General features: G+C 38.0%; 1 protein-coding gene across 8 annotated transcripts; it reads right to left on the bottom strand.

Annotated features, from left to right (window-relative positions):
* Positions 1-719: 719 nt before the first annotated feature.
* On the bottom strand, positions 720-15566 carry TEX55 (testis expressed 55). Of its 8 annotated transcripts, none has more exons than XM_008950438.4 (4): positions 14091-15544; positions 13354-13497; positions 10389-10448; positions 720-1781 (listed from the first exon to the last, which is right to left on the bottom strand). In XM_008950438.4, exons 1-4 carry the CDS (start codon positions 15486-15488, stop codon positions 1746-1748), a joined length of 1638 nt encoding a protein of 545 aa, XP_008948686.3. In that variant the 5' UTR covers positions 15489-15544; the 3' UTR covers positions 720-1745. The 8 variants fall into 8 exon arrangements, with proteins under 8 accessions (XP_008948686.3, XP_054966283.1, XP_054966285.1 ...); XM_055110307.2 differs by having other exon boundaries at positions 732-1781; positions 10389-10451; positions 14091-15559; XM_055110308.2 differs by lacking the exon at positions 13354-13497 and having other exon boundaries at positions 10389-10451; positions 14091-15522.
* Between the last annotated feature and the right edge of the window lie 18 nt (positions 15567-15584).

The following is a 15584-nucleotide window of genomic DNA, read 5'->3' as shown; positions in this document are numbered from 1 at the left end:
CTGACATTGAAACATTTATTTTCCTTTTATATTCGACATAGCCATCCACGTCCTCTTTCAGTTTTACTCCAAAAGGGCCAGTTCTAAGATGCCTCTTTCTCTTCTGCTTGATGGTAAGTTCCACCCAGATTTTTTAGTGTTTACTCCTGGCCTGGGACTACTTCCTTCCACTTAGGTACTAAGAGCTGAATACACTTTTAGCTGATTGGTCTTCTATATTAGATAGCTCTTTCAGTAGACAGCCTGAGTCATTGCATATGAAGCTTGATCTTCATTTTCTCCCTTTTCTTCTTAGACAAACATTTTCAGACAGGTTCACTGTACCATACCAAGCCCATCCCTCTTATCCATTGCCTCATTCTGAAAGGTCAAAAATGAAGTTGTGAAAGGCATCCCAGAAGGCCAACAAGAAAGGCTGAAGTGGCTGGTGTGGTTGGGTCTCAAATGTTCTGCTTTAAGAAACATGGCAAAACTGTCTGGTCTTAGGATTGAAAACCAGTGAACTAAACTTAATCATTAATTTCATTTGTTGTTGATAACATTTGAGTTTTTGTCACTAAAATATTATTGGTCCATTTATCTTTGGATTATTTTATTCACCCAACTAATTGGTATGACCTTAGTTGTGTAACTCAAACTTTTCCCACAGGTTTACTGCAAGTTTATCAGCTTTCACCTAGTTTTGCCAGCCCACAGTCAACACAGCTCCTTATCTGTTTGAATGAGAACAATTTATTGAGTTTGAGCACATGTACATTTTGTGGACAACTGAAAAAAAAACCAAGTAAACTTTGAAATTATGAAGTGATTTTTATGTAATTTTAAGAAGTGAAAGATATAAAAAAATAGAGTTTGTGTGTGATTGTTCAAGCAGAAACTTAATTTATTGTAATTCAACCATATAACAATACCAATTCATCAACTAAACATTGTAAAAACTCAAGTCTCCTGTAATGTTCAAATAGAAATTAAATGGAGGGTTCATATCACAAAAGTAGTATCAGATGATCATCTCAGTTATGATCTTTAGGCAGACACACTCATACCAGACAGACCAAGTTAAGAATTTTTACATTAAAATACCAGTTGAACTGGTTATACATTCCACATGATGCAGATACTCTTTAAGGGAAAAGGTAATGAGAAAGTGATGTTCTGCCTCACCCACAGGTGTGTACGGAGCAGTATAACATGTTTGAGTTTTGCTGTAGGTTACAAATCAGAAGTGAGCTATCCATAGGAAAAGATTAGAATCACATCCACTAATGGCAGAATATAACAAACAAGGTTAAAGAAGAAACAGCAAAAATAAATAAGAGATATTACAACAATAATCTTTCATTAAGAAAAAAATGCTGTGATAAATTCTTTTTCACACATTTTTTGATTAGACATTTTGTAAATAGCTTGGAGACAGATTTATATGCTTTATAAGAAGTACATATAAATTGCTAGTTGTGATTTGTGGACTTATTCAGAGATTTAGGGGAATGAGTATTGAAATATCAATGCATGCATAAGTATAATGTGCATATTTTTGTATGATTATCCAGAGATATCTGTAATTGTTATGTAAATTTTACATAGATATTCTATAGATTTTTTACTTAAAAATTAAGAATGCATTCAGGTAGAGTCACCACTAATGTCTATTCAAAACCATTTTTTTTTCAGATGGAAAACAGAACATAGTATTGACACATGATTGTAAACAATACTGAAGAGAGGCTCGTTCTTTGTAGATTTCACATTTTGTCTCTCTTTTTCATCATTTCCTGCACCTAGGGAGAATGAAAAACAATTTTTTCCACTAGCAATTTTGGTTTACTTGGAATTACTATATTTTGTGAGGCTAAAATATGTAGAGATTCAAAATACAGAAATCCTTATATTGAGATGGTGCAAATAATTTGTACTTTGATACATCAAGGACATATGTTACAATCTCTGTGGGAACCATTATAAAATATCGTGAGGATTATAAGAGCAGTGACCACATTCTGTATAAGACTGTAACAGTAGATCCATGTCATATATGTATGTCCAAAACCCACAGAATGTACAACACAAAGAAAGAACCCTAATGTAAACTATGGTCTTTAGTTAATAATAATGTATCAATACTGGCTCACCAATTTGTAACAGGTGTACCACACTAATGCAAAATGTTAATAATAGGAGAAATTAGTGGTGGGAGATGAGGGAAGGGTAAGGAGATATATGGAAACTTCTTTCTGCCCAATTTTTCTATAAATTTAAAACTGCTCTAAAAAATAAAGTTCACTAATTTAAAAAATTTCCCCAATAAGAAACAACAAAAAATAAAAGTAGATAGCTTCTAAGCCAACAGAGGGAAAAAATGGAATGATAAAAGAAGGCAAAAAGTAAAGAAAAAGAAACATAACAAGTAGGGCAAATAGCACATAGCAAAACAAGAGATTGAACCTCAAATATATCTTTAATTGTACTAATTGTAAATGGTTAAAAACTTGCCATATTTGAATACTAATGATAAAAAAGCAAAAACTCAACTATATGCTATTTATAAAAAACATATCTGAAACCTAAGAACAGGGGAAAATTAAAAGTAATAAGGATAGAAAAATATAGTACCATTTACATGTTAACAAAAATAAATCTGGTATAGCCACAATAATGTTGAACCAAGTAGTCAGAGTATGTGATATACCTCTTTATAATAAATAGTTCAATTTACCAGAAATAAATAAGAATTCTAAATTCATATACACTTAATAACATAACCCCAAGCACATATACACAGCAAAAACTGACTGAACTATAGGGAGACAGACAAATTCACAATCATATTAGAAGACTTGAACAACATGTTTAGTAAGCCTGACCCAATGGATACATTCAGAACACTTGCCAATGATTGCAGAATAAACCTTTCTTTTAAACTACAAAAAATTTATTCACAACTATTAACCATATGCTGTATCATAAAGCAAGTAAACACATTTCAAAGATTTGATGTTATACGAAGTATGTTCTATGAGCAAAGTGCAATTGACTTAGAAACCAAAAGATAACTACAAAATCCAATATCTAATAATTTGTACAAATAATATAATGTCCCCAAACCCATAAGTTGAAGAAGAAATTATAATACATATTAGAAACTATCTAGAACTAAATTAAATGAAAATACTATATATTTAAATTTATGTGATAAAGCTTTAAATGCAAATATTATTTTTTAACAAGGAGGTTCTGCTTCCTAAATACACAAAAGGCATTAAAAATGACTCCTGCAGGTAACAGCTGTATACAATGGACAAAATAAAACACCCACCTCACCCACTACAAACAAACCAACACAAAAATCAAACCAAACCAAAACATAACTTCCTGAAGGCTCTGGAGCCTAAACAAAGACAGATAAATTTTAAAGGAAAGTCTAAACTTGGACCAAGTGACCAAAATGAGTTCTTCATTTCTTCAACTTTGACCCAATAGTAATAACAGTCATAGACAGCTGTGGCAGTGCAAGAACGCCTAAAACTCTGATAAGAAATCCTGCTGTCTTTCTGTATGGAAGAATCAGGGGAAGTGGCCTGGCCAAATATGACCAGATTCTGAAGAGTGAGGGAGAATTCTGAAAGGGGAAAAAGATTCTCCAATATTGTGTATGAACTTCAGGCTGACCCCTAGAACGTGTACTCATAGGACAAATTCAAAGTAATGTGAATTGATCTGAGCGATGACCTGTTAATCACATGAGGTAAGAAAGAACTTACTTTGAATCTAACCATATTAACTGCCATTTTAAAAAAATCAACATTTATCAGAAGACTATAGCTAATCTCAGTCTACACAATATAATATTAACGATATCCCAGGTCATCTAAAATTATTCTGCTTATAGAAAACATAGATATTCACTTTAAATGAAAAAGACAATCAATAGATGCCAACTCCAAGATGATCTGGTATTGAGGTTACTAGACAAGCACTTTATTTTTGAGACAGAGTCTCACTTTGTCACCCAGGCCGGAGTGCAGTGGTGCAATCTTGGCTCACTGCAACCTCCACCTCCTGGGTTCCAGTGATTCTAGTGCCTCAGCCTCCCAAGTAGCTGGGATTACAGGTACACACCACAACACTCAGCTAATTTTTTTTTTTTTTTTTTGAGACGGAATCTCGCTCTGTCGCCCAGGATGGAGTGCAGTGGCACGATCTCGGCTCACTGCAAGCTCTGCCTCCCAGGTTCACACCATTCTCCTGCCTCAGCCTCCTGAGTAGCTGGGACTACAGGTGCCTGCCACCACGGCTGGCTAATTTTTTGTATTTTTAGGAGAGACGGGGTTTTACCATGTTGGCCAGGCTGACTTCAAACTCCTGGCCTCAAGTGATCTGCCCACCTTGGCCTCCCAAAGTGCTGGGATTATAGGCATGAGCCACTGCACTTGGCTCTAGACAAGCACTTTAAAGCAGCTGTAATAACTAACTATGCTCAATCAAATAAAGGAAAATACACCAGAAATGAAGGAAAATGTAGGAAATAGAAGACAGAAAGTAAAAAAAGAGGAACTGAAGAAACCACATGGGGACCCATCAAAGGAGTGAGAGGACATAGAAAACAGAGAAGAGCAAAGCTGAGCAGCCAGTCACCTGGGACTGGCCTGGAGGCAAGTGAAGCTCCCCAATAAGGGGAAAAGGTGAGAACCCACAGGGGATCCACACTACCCACAGGGACTTATGCAATCCTAGGAATGGAAGAACACCCATGACTCCCACAGGGCCTCTAGACTGATACTGAGAACCATCTAGATTTCTGCAGAAGCAACATTAAAGTCCACAGGGACACCCACAGGCCTTGGGTGCTGGAGCAGCCTGCTGCAAGCTGCCATAGCCCCAATAAAGGCCACAGTCATGATGCCAGAGAGCAGTCAGATTGCTCCACTCCCCCTCAACAGATAAGGCTCAGTGTCAGCTTCCAGCACAGTGGTCCCACACCTGCCTGAACTCTGGCAGGAGACACAGTTCCTGCTTTTTCTCCAGGAAGCACCCAAACAGCAGATGAGGTTACTCTACCCACTCCTGCTGCTCCTAGGCAAGTGTGACATGCTGGATGGGGCTTCCAGCAGAGAAGACCTGCCTCTGCCTAAACTCTGTGGGCAGGTGCAGCTACATGTTCTCCCAGGAAGCACCTGGATGGTGGGCCAGATTACTCCACCCAACCGTTGCTCCTAGACATAAAAGACTCCCTGGCTGGGGCTTCCACACAGTGGCCACACCTCTGCCTGAACTCTGTGAGTGGGTACAGCTCTGTGTTCCCCCAGGATATGCCTGGATAATGGACCAGGTGGCTTCATTCACCCCTGCTGTTTCTAGCTAGGTGGGACTTACTGATTTGTGCAGCTCCCAAGCAAGGGGGAAGCTCCCACTCTCAGAGCAATGAAACTGGTGAGACGCCCAGGTTCTCAGGCTGGTTGGGGAGTGGGTGTGCCTCCCTCCACAGGGCCAGTTAGGGAAGGGTATGGCCTGACTGCCAGCTGTGGCCCCTGCCTGAGGGAGCCCTGCAGCCCAGAACACCTAACAAAGGAAAGGCAGGTACAGAGCTAGTGATTGGTGGTGGCTCCCCCAAAGCCCAGGAGTGAACCTAGTTGAGGGGGGAGTGGTCATCTCTCTCTTCTCTACTGTGGAGCACTACTGTGAATGTGTCAAAATACAAAAGAGCAGAGGGCTAAGAGCCTATCTGCTGGCTACTACTCTTAAGCACCGTCTACTGGATTTCAGCCCAAATTATAACACTAAAAATATGTTGCCAGTATACAGCATCTGTGAAACCTAAAGTAAAAACCCAGCCACAAAAATTCTGCACAGAGCTTTGGACCTCTGAAAGCAAGCAGAAATGAAGCCAACTGACTATACTCAACTTCCATCACAGTTAAAGAAACACTAGCCCTCACACATGAGAAAGAATCAATGCAAAATCTCTGGTAATTCCAAAAGCCAAAGTGACCCTTTACCTCCAAATTAACAGACTAGTCCCCCAGCAATGGTTTTAAACCAGATAGAAATGACAGACAGAATTCAGAATCTGGATGGCAAGAAAGATCATTGAGATCCAGCAGAAATTGAAACCCAACCCAAGGAATCCACTAAAATGATCCATTTTAGGAACTGAAAGATGAAATAACCATTTTAAGAAAGAACCAAACTGAACTTATGGAATTGAAGAATTCACTTCAAGAATGACTAATACAGTTAGAATCATTAACAGCAGAATTGACCAAGGTGAGGAAAGAATATCAGAGCTGGAAGACCAGTTTTTTGAATAAATTCAGTCAGACGAAAATTTTTTTTAAATTTAAAAAATGGATAAAACCTCCAAAAACATGTGGGATTGTGAAGGGACCAAATCTATGACTCGCTGACATTCCTGAGAGAAAAGGAGAGAGAATAAACAGCTTGGAAAACAGAGTGAGGATATAGTTCATGAAAATTTCCCCAGTCTCACCACAGAGGTGGACATATAAATTTAAGAAAAATAGAGAACCCCTGTGAGATACCATACAAGACAAGCATCCCCAAGGCACATAGTCATCAGATTCACCAAGATGAACATGAAAGAAAAAAATCTTAAAGGCAGCCAGAGAGAGAGGTCAGGAACCTACAAGGGGAACCCAATCAGGCTAGCAGCAGACCTCTCAGCACAAACTTGGAAAAACCATTACCAGCCACTATAAAAATACCCCAAAGTACACAGACCAACGACACTATGAAACAACTATGTTAACAAGTCTTTAAAATTAACCAGCCAGCATGATGATGACAGGACCAAATTCACACATAGCAATATTAGCCTTAAATGTAAATGGGCTAAATGCCCCATTAAAAGACACAGAATGGCAAGCTGGAGAAAAAGACAAGACCTATTGGTGTGCTGAACTCAAGAGACATCTCACATGCAAAGACACACACAGGCTCAAAATTAAGAGATACAGGAAAATTTACAAAGCAAATGGAAAGCAGAAAACAGCAGGGGTTGCAATCCTAGTTTCTGACCAAATAGACTTTAAACCAACAAAGGACAAAAAAGACAAGGAAGGACATTACAAAATGGTAAAGGGTTTGATTCAGCAAGAAGAGCTAACTCTTCTAAATACATATGCACTCAATACAGGAGCACCCAGATTCATAAAACAAGTTCTTAAAGACCTACAAAGAGACTTAGACCCCCATAAAACAATAGTGGGAGACTTTAATACCCCACTGTTACTATTAGACAGATTGTCGAGACAGAAAATTAACAGAGATATTCAGGACTAGAACTCAGCTCTGGACCAACTGGACCTGATAGATATCTACAGAACTCTCCACCCCAAAACAACAGAATATACAATTTTTTTTTGGTGCCACATGGCACTTACTCTAAAATTGATCACATAATTGGAAGTAAAACACTTCTCAGCAAATGTAAAAGATGTGAAATCATAACAAACAGTCTCTCAGACTGCAGTCCAATCAAATTAGATCTCAAGGTTAGGAAACCCACTCAAAACCACACAACTACATGGAAATTGAACAACCTGCTCCTGAATGACTTTTGGGTAAATAATGAAATTAAGGCAGAAATCAAGAAGTTATTTGAAACCAATGAGAACAAAAAGACAACATACCAGAACCTCTGGGATATAGCTAAAGCAGTCTTAAGAGGGAAATTTATAGCCCTAAATGCACATCGAAAAGCTAGAAAGGTCTCAAATCATCACCCTAACATCGCAAGCAAAAGAACTAGAGAACCAAGAGCAAACAAACCCCAGAGCTAGCAGAAGACAAGAAATTACCAAGCTCAGAGTGAAACTGAAGGAGATAGAGACACAAAAAACCCTTCAAAAAAATCAATGAATTCAGGAGCTGGTTTAAAAAAATATCAATAGATAGGCTGCTAGTTAGAGTAATAAAGAAGAAAAGAGAGAAGATTCAAATAAACACAATCAGAAATGATAAGGGGGATACCACCACTGACCCCACAGAAATACAAACAACCATCAGAGAATACTAGAAGGTATCACACTAGGTGAATTCAAAGTATACTACAAAGCTACAGTAACCAAAACAGCATGGTACTGGCATAAAAACAGACACATAGACTAACGGAACAGAATGGGCAACTCAGAAATATATCCATGCACTTACAGTCAACTCATTTTTGACAAAGATGCCAATAACATATTTTGGGGGAAAGAACAGACTCTTTAATAAATGATGCTTGGTAAACAGGATGTCCATATGGAGAAGAATAAAACTGCATCCCTATCTTTCACTATATATAAAAATCAACTCAAAATGTATTACAGACTTAAATGTAAAACCTGAAACTTCAAAAATACTAGAAGAAAACATTGGACAAATGCAACAGGACATTGATCTGAATGAAGATTTTCAGGTAAGACCTCAAAAGTCCAGGCAACAAAAGCAAAACTAGACAAATGAGATTACATCAAGTAATCTCAAGTAATCCAGCCTCATTAAAAAAAGCTTCTCTGCACAGCAAACAAAATGAGTTAAGAGACAACCTACAAAGTGGGAAAAATATTTGCAAACTATTCATCTGACGAGGGATTAACAACTAGAGGAACTCAGACAACTCAGCAAAAAATAACACAACTTTAAAATAAGCAAAAGATCTGAATATATATATCTCCAAATAAGATATACAGATTGTCAAGATGTACATGGAAAAATGCTCAACATCACTAATCATCAGGGAAATGCAAATCAAAACCACAATGAGATGCCATCTCTTCCCAGTTAGAATGGCTATTATCAAAAAGACCAACAAACAAACCAACCAACCAACAACTAAAACAAAAAAGCAAACCACCAAACAAACCAAGTGCTGGTGAAGGTATGAAGAAACAGGAATACTGCACACTATTGGTGGAAATGTAAAGTATTACAGCCATTATGAAAAATATATCAAGTTTCCTAAACAAAGCTAAAAATAGAACTACCATATAATTGAGCAATCCCACTGCTGGCTATATTTCCAAAGGAAAGGAAATCTGTTTTGAAGAGATACCTGCACTCCCGTGTTTACTACAGCGCTATTCAAAAGTTCCAAGGTAAGGAATCAACCTAAGTGTTTATCAACACATGAATGGATAAAGAAAATGTGGCACATATATATAACGGAATACTATGCAGACATAAAAAGAAGGAAGTCCTATTATTTGCAGCAACACGGATGGAACTGGAGGTCTTTATGTTAAGTGAAATAAGCCAGGCACAGAAAGACAAACGATACAATAGAAAAATAAGTATTTCCAAATGGCCAATAAACAAATGAAAAGATGTGCAACTGCCTTAGTAATCAGGAAAAAGCAAAATGAAACGGCAATGATATATTACTATTCACCTATCAAAATGGCTGATGCTAAAAACACCGATAGTAGTAAGCATTGGTAAGGATGTGGAACAACTGGAACTTTTACACACTGCTGATGGGAACACAAATTGATATAATCACTTTGGGAAATTGTTTGAAATAATCTACTAAAGCTGAGGAAACACACACCCTACGATCCAGCAATTACTCTTCAAGGTATGCACTCAAGAGAAATGTGTTACCAAAGGACATGTGAAAGAAGGTTTACAGCAAAAATTTTTGTAATAACTCCAAGTTGGAAACAACCTGAATTCCCATTGAAAGTAGGATAAATTCTGGTATTCTACACAATGAATACTGTACAGCAGGCTTGTCCAACCTGCAGTTTGTGGGCTGCATGTGGTCCAGGACAGCTTTGAATGAGGCCCAACACAAATTCATAAACTTTCTTAAAATATTATTAGTTTTTTTTTTTTTTGCGATTTTTTTTTCTCGTCAGCTATCACTGTTAGTGTATTTTATGTGTGGCTCCAATTTGTCTTCCCAAGTGGCCCAGGGAAGCCAAAAGATTGGACACCCATGCCAATTAAAATGAATGAGCTATAGCCACATACAACAGCATGGATCAATCCCAATGACATAATTTTGAGCATAAGAAACCAGATACAATTGATTATATATGATATGGTTCCCTTTATATACAGTTCAAAAGCTGACAAATATAAACACAAGTGTCTCATGATTCAGGTTTAGTGAAAAATTATAAAGAAAAGTGAGGAGGTCATTGTCATAAAGGTCATAAAGAATCCTTTTGTGGGAAGTAATAACTGTGAGGGAAAGGAAGGGGGCTTCTGGGATGATGGTTATGTTTTATTTATTTTTTAAAAACTTGAATGGTAGTTACAGGTATGTTTACTTCATAAGAATTCAGAGTTGTACGTACTTTGTTCTATACACTTTGCTGTATGTGTGCTGTATTTTACAATAAAGAGAATAAAAAGGTTGTTCTTTTTCTCCAATTCTATACCTGGCACAGCATAAAATTCAGGGGGTCCTCTGGCTTTTCATAGACTAAGTTTTCAGTAATCTGCTGAGAAAGAGAGCATAAGGCATCACATTATGGTTCTGAGCAAAAGTTATGTGGTCAGGTTATATTTGATGCTATCTTTCCCACTAACCTAACACATACCATAGCTTTTGTTTTTTTCAGAGATGGGTTACCACTCTGTCACCCAAGATGGAATGCAGTGGTACTATCATAGTTCGTAGCTCACTACAGCTTCAAACTCCTGGGCTCAAGGAATCCTCCTGCCTCAGCATCCTGAGTAGCTAGGACTATAGGTGCACACCACTATTTCTGGCTCACTATGGTATTTTGAAGAAATTCGTGTATTTCTACAAAGTAACAGCTTACTTTATTATTACTAATAAAATTAGGCAAATTAAGGTAAAATTTAGAGAAATAGAAATTTAGTATAAATAGCAATTGATATTTTTACTAGTTTCCAAGATCACAGAGATAGGGAGAAAGTTTGGAAGATAATATTTGTTTTGAGAACTGTGGTCTTGCTAGATTGAGAAATTAATAAATTATTTTCTTTGAAGAACAGTACAAGAAAAACCTTCTGAATAAAAAATTTAAAACACTGCACAATTTTGCATAGAAACTTCCTTCTGAGACATTTGATTCTAAATGGCAAAAATGATGTTCAGTATTATAATATTATGAAAAAGTATATATAAAACTTTAGATTCACTTCATACTTTTGTTGTTATTGAATAAATTAAAAAATTATAATAAAGTAAGCACAATTCTCACTTGCAGGGCATAAAAATCAGGCAAATTTCAGGATAAAATAATCAGGTCTATTTAAGGCACCAACATCATTCCATTATGTATTTTATATCTATTTCTGTTGAACACACATTTAATTACCATTTTTTCCTATAACAATGTTGCACGCATAAGCAGTTTTTTTCTTCACAGGTGAAGAAAATTATAAAATGATTAAAACTCTACTGTCTCAATGGAAGTCTCAACAGCTTTCATCCTTCAGTTTAATAATTAGTAGTTCTTTAATTAAAGCCAGAAACCCAGACATTAGTACTCTTCCAACAAAAAGACGTTTGAAAAAGGAAAAGGCATAGACCAAGGTTAATGAAGTAGACATCACTTATCCTTATTTTATATGAGGAATCTTAGGTTCACAAAAGTTAAATAATTTTTCCCAAATCACAAAGATAAGAAGTGCAAAGTTAGGATTTGAGACTTGGGCTAACAGATTACAAAATCTGTGCTCTTTCCTCCATGCTCTACTTCTTTGCATTCAAAAATTTTCAGTTTAAAGGTTTTCATTTGAGGTAAGCCATTCTTATTTTACACCTTTCTAACCACAAGTTCCAGCACCACATTCTGAGGTCAATGAGATTTGTAATTTGAAGAATTAGAAGCAATTTAAAAGTATATCTTTTCCCCTCTAGAGAATGTGCATTCTTAGATGGTCACGAGACTGGTCATCTTTTGAAAGTATGGTCGTGTTCCATATAGTGATGTGTTTCAAGATTTTAATGGAGTTGAAAAATTCATATTGTCTAGTGACGTCATAGCTGTCATAATGCCATAGTGCAAAGCATTACTCATGTGTCTGTGGTGAAGCTGGTGTAAACAAACCTACTTTGCTACCAGTTGTATAAAAATATAGCACACGAAGTTATGTATAGTACATCCTACTTGAAAATAAATGACTATGCTGCTGGTTTATGTACTTCCTATGTGATTTATTTAGAATGTACTCTGTCTACCTATTTAAAAAAGTTAACTGTAGAACAGCAGGGAGGTTTTTCAGGGGGTATTCCAGAAGGCATTGTTATCACAGGAGATGACAGCTCCATGCATGTTATTGCCTCTGAAGACCTTCCAGTGGGACAAGTTGTGAAGGTGGAAGACAGTGATATTGATGATCCTGATCCTGTAGGCATAGGCTAATGTGTGTATTTGTGCCTTAGTTTTTATCAAAAATGTTTAAAAAGTAGAAAAATAAAAGTAAAAAAAATTTAAAAATAGAACCAAGGTTACAGAATAAGAATGTAAAGAAAAACATTTTTGTATAGCTGTACTATGTGTATTTTAAGCTAAGCGTTATTACAAAAGTCAGATTAAAAAAAATTAAAAATTTATAAAGTAAAAAAGCTACAGTAAGCTAAGGTTAATTTGGTTTTGAAGAAAAATATGTTAAAAAATTTAGTGTAGCCTAACTGTATAATGTTTCTAAAGTCTACAGTATTGTACAGTAACATCCAAGGCCTTTACGCTGACTCACCACTCACTGACTCGCTCAGAGCAACTTCCAGGCCTGCAAGCTCCATACATAGTTAAGTACTCCATAGAGGTGTACCATTTTTATCTCTCATATGGTAATTGTACTGTATGTTTTCTATGTTTAGATACACAAATACTTCCCATTGTGTTACAATTGCCTACAGTATTCATTATAATAATGTACAATACAGGTTTGTGGCCTAGGAGCAATAGGCTATGCCATATAGCCTAAGTGTGTGGTAGGCTATATCATCTAGATTTGTGTAAGTACACTGATGTTTACACAGTGACAAAATTGCCTAATGATGCATGTTTCAGAACTCTCAGAAGATATCCTCGTTATTAAGCAACACGTGATGGTATAATACTTCTGCCTGGATTGCCTTTTTCTCTTCTTTTCAATTGATAATATTTTGTCCTTCCTTCCTAGACTGGCTATTTAACCCTTGGCCAAGTTTTTCCCTATCAACCAACCTACCTGATCTCTAATCCCTCTGAATGGCTTCATATGATGGTATCATCTATTTGGTGTTTTATCATTTACTACTTATGGTAACTACATCTTAATGCACTTATTGTCTTCTCAATTAGAATATATCCCTTTTTACAGAATACACTCTTTCTTGTACCTCTTGAAAAACTTATAATTAAAGAGAGGAATTGAGAGGTTTACCTGGAATATTTGCAGAATGTGGTGTTTTTCCATGTATTGGAGTGAAACTTGGTAAGGATCTTCATAAACTATAGAAGGGAACCTTCTATAAGTTTGATTGCGTATATGATAACCCTTTCCTTGCTCAATTTCTGAAAATTCATCCTGAAATTTAAATCCCCCCCACCAGAAAGTCCTTAGTAAACCTGAAGGGCCTAGGAATTGTCATTATCAGTGAAACCTGATGTTGATGAGATCTTAACACAAGGAGTTGGAGAAAATACACATTTTTAAGAGAGACTTGGATAATCCTCCAGGTCTCCAGGTGCAATATAATGCACCTCATGTCCTGGGAGGTACCTTAGGCACTGCCAATCAACTTCAAGTACTTTTTCCTTCACAGGGATGTCTAATCAACTCCAAATTCCCTTCTCCTGGTAGAAGCCCAGAGAGGGAAAATGACTTAATATCACAGAGTTAGTTGCAGAACCAGGACTTAAAATGCAGGTTTCCTGAATCCTGGTTTATTAATCCTTCCTGAATGGCCTTTGGGTAGTAGAGAAGGCAATAATTCTCTTTTATTTCCCATCCTTCTCTTGCCCTTCCTGAAATTATGGGTCACACATACCACAACATGTGGGTTTATTCTTTATCCTTGATGCAACATGTGCCCTTTCATTGTACCCCTATTTTTACTCTCCAGGCCCCGTCTAGATCTCTGATCTCCCAGGTAGGTATCAAACGCCCATTTAACTTACAGATTTGGTTACTATGGCTTGAGTTTTTTCTTGACTGCTGGTATAGTTCAATTTGGATGAGATGGAGGGGAGTCTTGGGAAAAGGGCTTGGTCTTTTGCTTGGAAGTTACTGGTGAATCTGGCATCAACTGGGTTGTAGGCTGGGATAGTGGTTGCATTTTGAGTTTCTATTTCAACTGAAGGCTTGGAATTGAGGTCTACTTGGCTATCCTCAAATTTGCAGGGTTGTACTCTGTAGTCAGCCTCTTTGTCCTCTTTGCTGTTGCCTAACTGGGGAAATGTTCTGTCTTCAGACTGGCCACGTGTTTCATAGTAAGACAGCTGGTCTTTATGATTAGCTTGTCTGTCTGCTAAGTGGTCAGTCTGGTCAGATTCAGTGTAGTGAGCATTGTCAACTGGAGGTTGATCAGCATTACTATGAGCTTGGTCAATAGCCTGGTGTTCAGCTAGTTCAGTGGCTTGGCCGTACACTTGGTGGTGAGTCTTTACAGATGTTTTGTGGTCAACGAGGCCATACAATCTGAGGTCAGTCTGCTCAGAAGTTCCTGGGTCAGCCAGGCCAGCCAATCTGTAGTCAGTCTTCTCAGAACTTCTTCTCCTAACTTTCCCTGACATTCTGCGGTCAATCTGTATGGAAGGTCTTTGGTCAGATGGTACGGACGATCCACTGTCAATCTGTACAGAAGGACTTCGGTCAGATGGGACGGATGACCCACTGTCAATCTGCACAGAAGGTCTTCTCTCAGATAGTTTGGATAATCTGTGTGTAATCTGCTCAGAATTTCTTCGCTCAGCCTCGCCAGACATTCTGCGATCCGTCTGCTCAGAAGCTCTTCTCTCAGACTGGCCTGCCATTCTGTGGTCGGTCTGTCTGGAACCTCTCTGGTCAGATGGCATAGCCAGTCTACCATCAATCTGCCCAGAAGTTCTTCTCTCAGCCTGGCTAGGTAATCTTCGTTCAGTCTGTTCAGCAGTTCTTTCCTCCGTCAGGCCAGACACCTGACCATCACTCTGTTCATGCTGTACATTATTAGCTTGGCTAGATGCCTTGCCTTTAGTCTGTTCAGACGGTGTTTGGTTAACCTGATCATCTGCTCTAAGGTCAGAAACATCAGCAGGGTTGGATGCTCTGCGGCCAGCCTGACCAGGTGTACTATGCCCATTTTGTTCAGCTACTCCGTTGGTAGCTTGGCTAAATATGCTGGATTCAGCCTGGCTAGGCACTCTTAGGGCAGTCTGGTCAGCTATTCTGTGAGCAGTGTGGTTATCTGCCTTCCTTTCGGCCTGGTTCTTCTGGTCGTCTTCTTCCTGGCCCTTAGTGTGGCCAGCACTTGAGGGAGCGGCTGGGCTTTCATGTTTCAAGGGTTCAGCCAGAGCCTCTTGCGGAGGCTCTTCCATTTCCTGCCGCGTCCCTGACTGGTCTAGGTTGCCAGGCACTGTGGGTGGGGTTCGGCTGGGTCGTCTAGGCGACCCTCCAGGAACGCCCCATGATTC

Source organism: Pan paniscus, chromosome 2, assembly GCF_029289425.2.
Source record: "Pan paniscus chromosome 2, NHGRI_mPanPan1-v2.0_pri, whole genome shotgun sequence".
NCBI lineage: Eukaryota > Metazoa > Chordata > Mammalia > Primates > Hominidae > Pan > Pan paniscus.
Note: the sequence above shows the minus strand (reverse complement) of the source record. Positions and strands in the feature narration are given on the sequence as shown.

Excerpts from the sequence above, each read along its gene's own strand:
- TEX55 (XM_055110307.2), bottom strand. The coding sequence starts at position 15,488 with ATGGAAGAGCCTCCGCAAGAGGCTCTGGCTGAACCCTTGAAACATGAA. Across the intron at positions 13,498-14,090 it reads AAGCCATAGTAACCAAATCT|GATGAATTTTCAGAAATTGA; the intron begins GTAAGTTAAATG and ends TTTAAATTTCAG. Across the intron at positions 1,782-10,388 it reads TGAATTTTATGCTGTGCCAG|GTGCAGGAAATGATGAAAAA; the intron begins GTATAGAATTGG and ends CATTCTCCCTAG.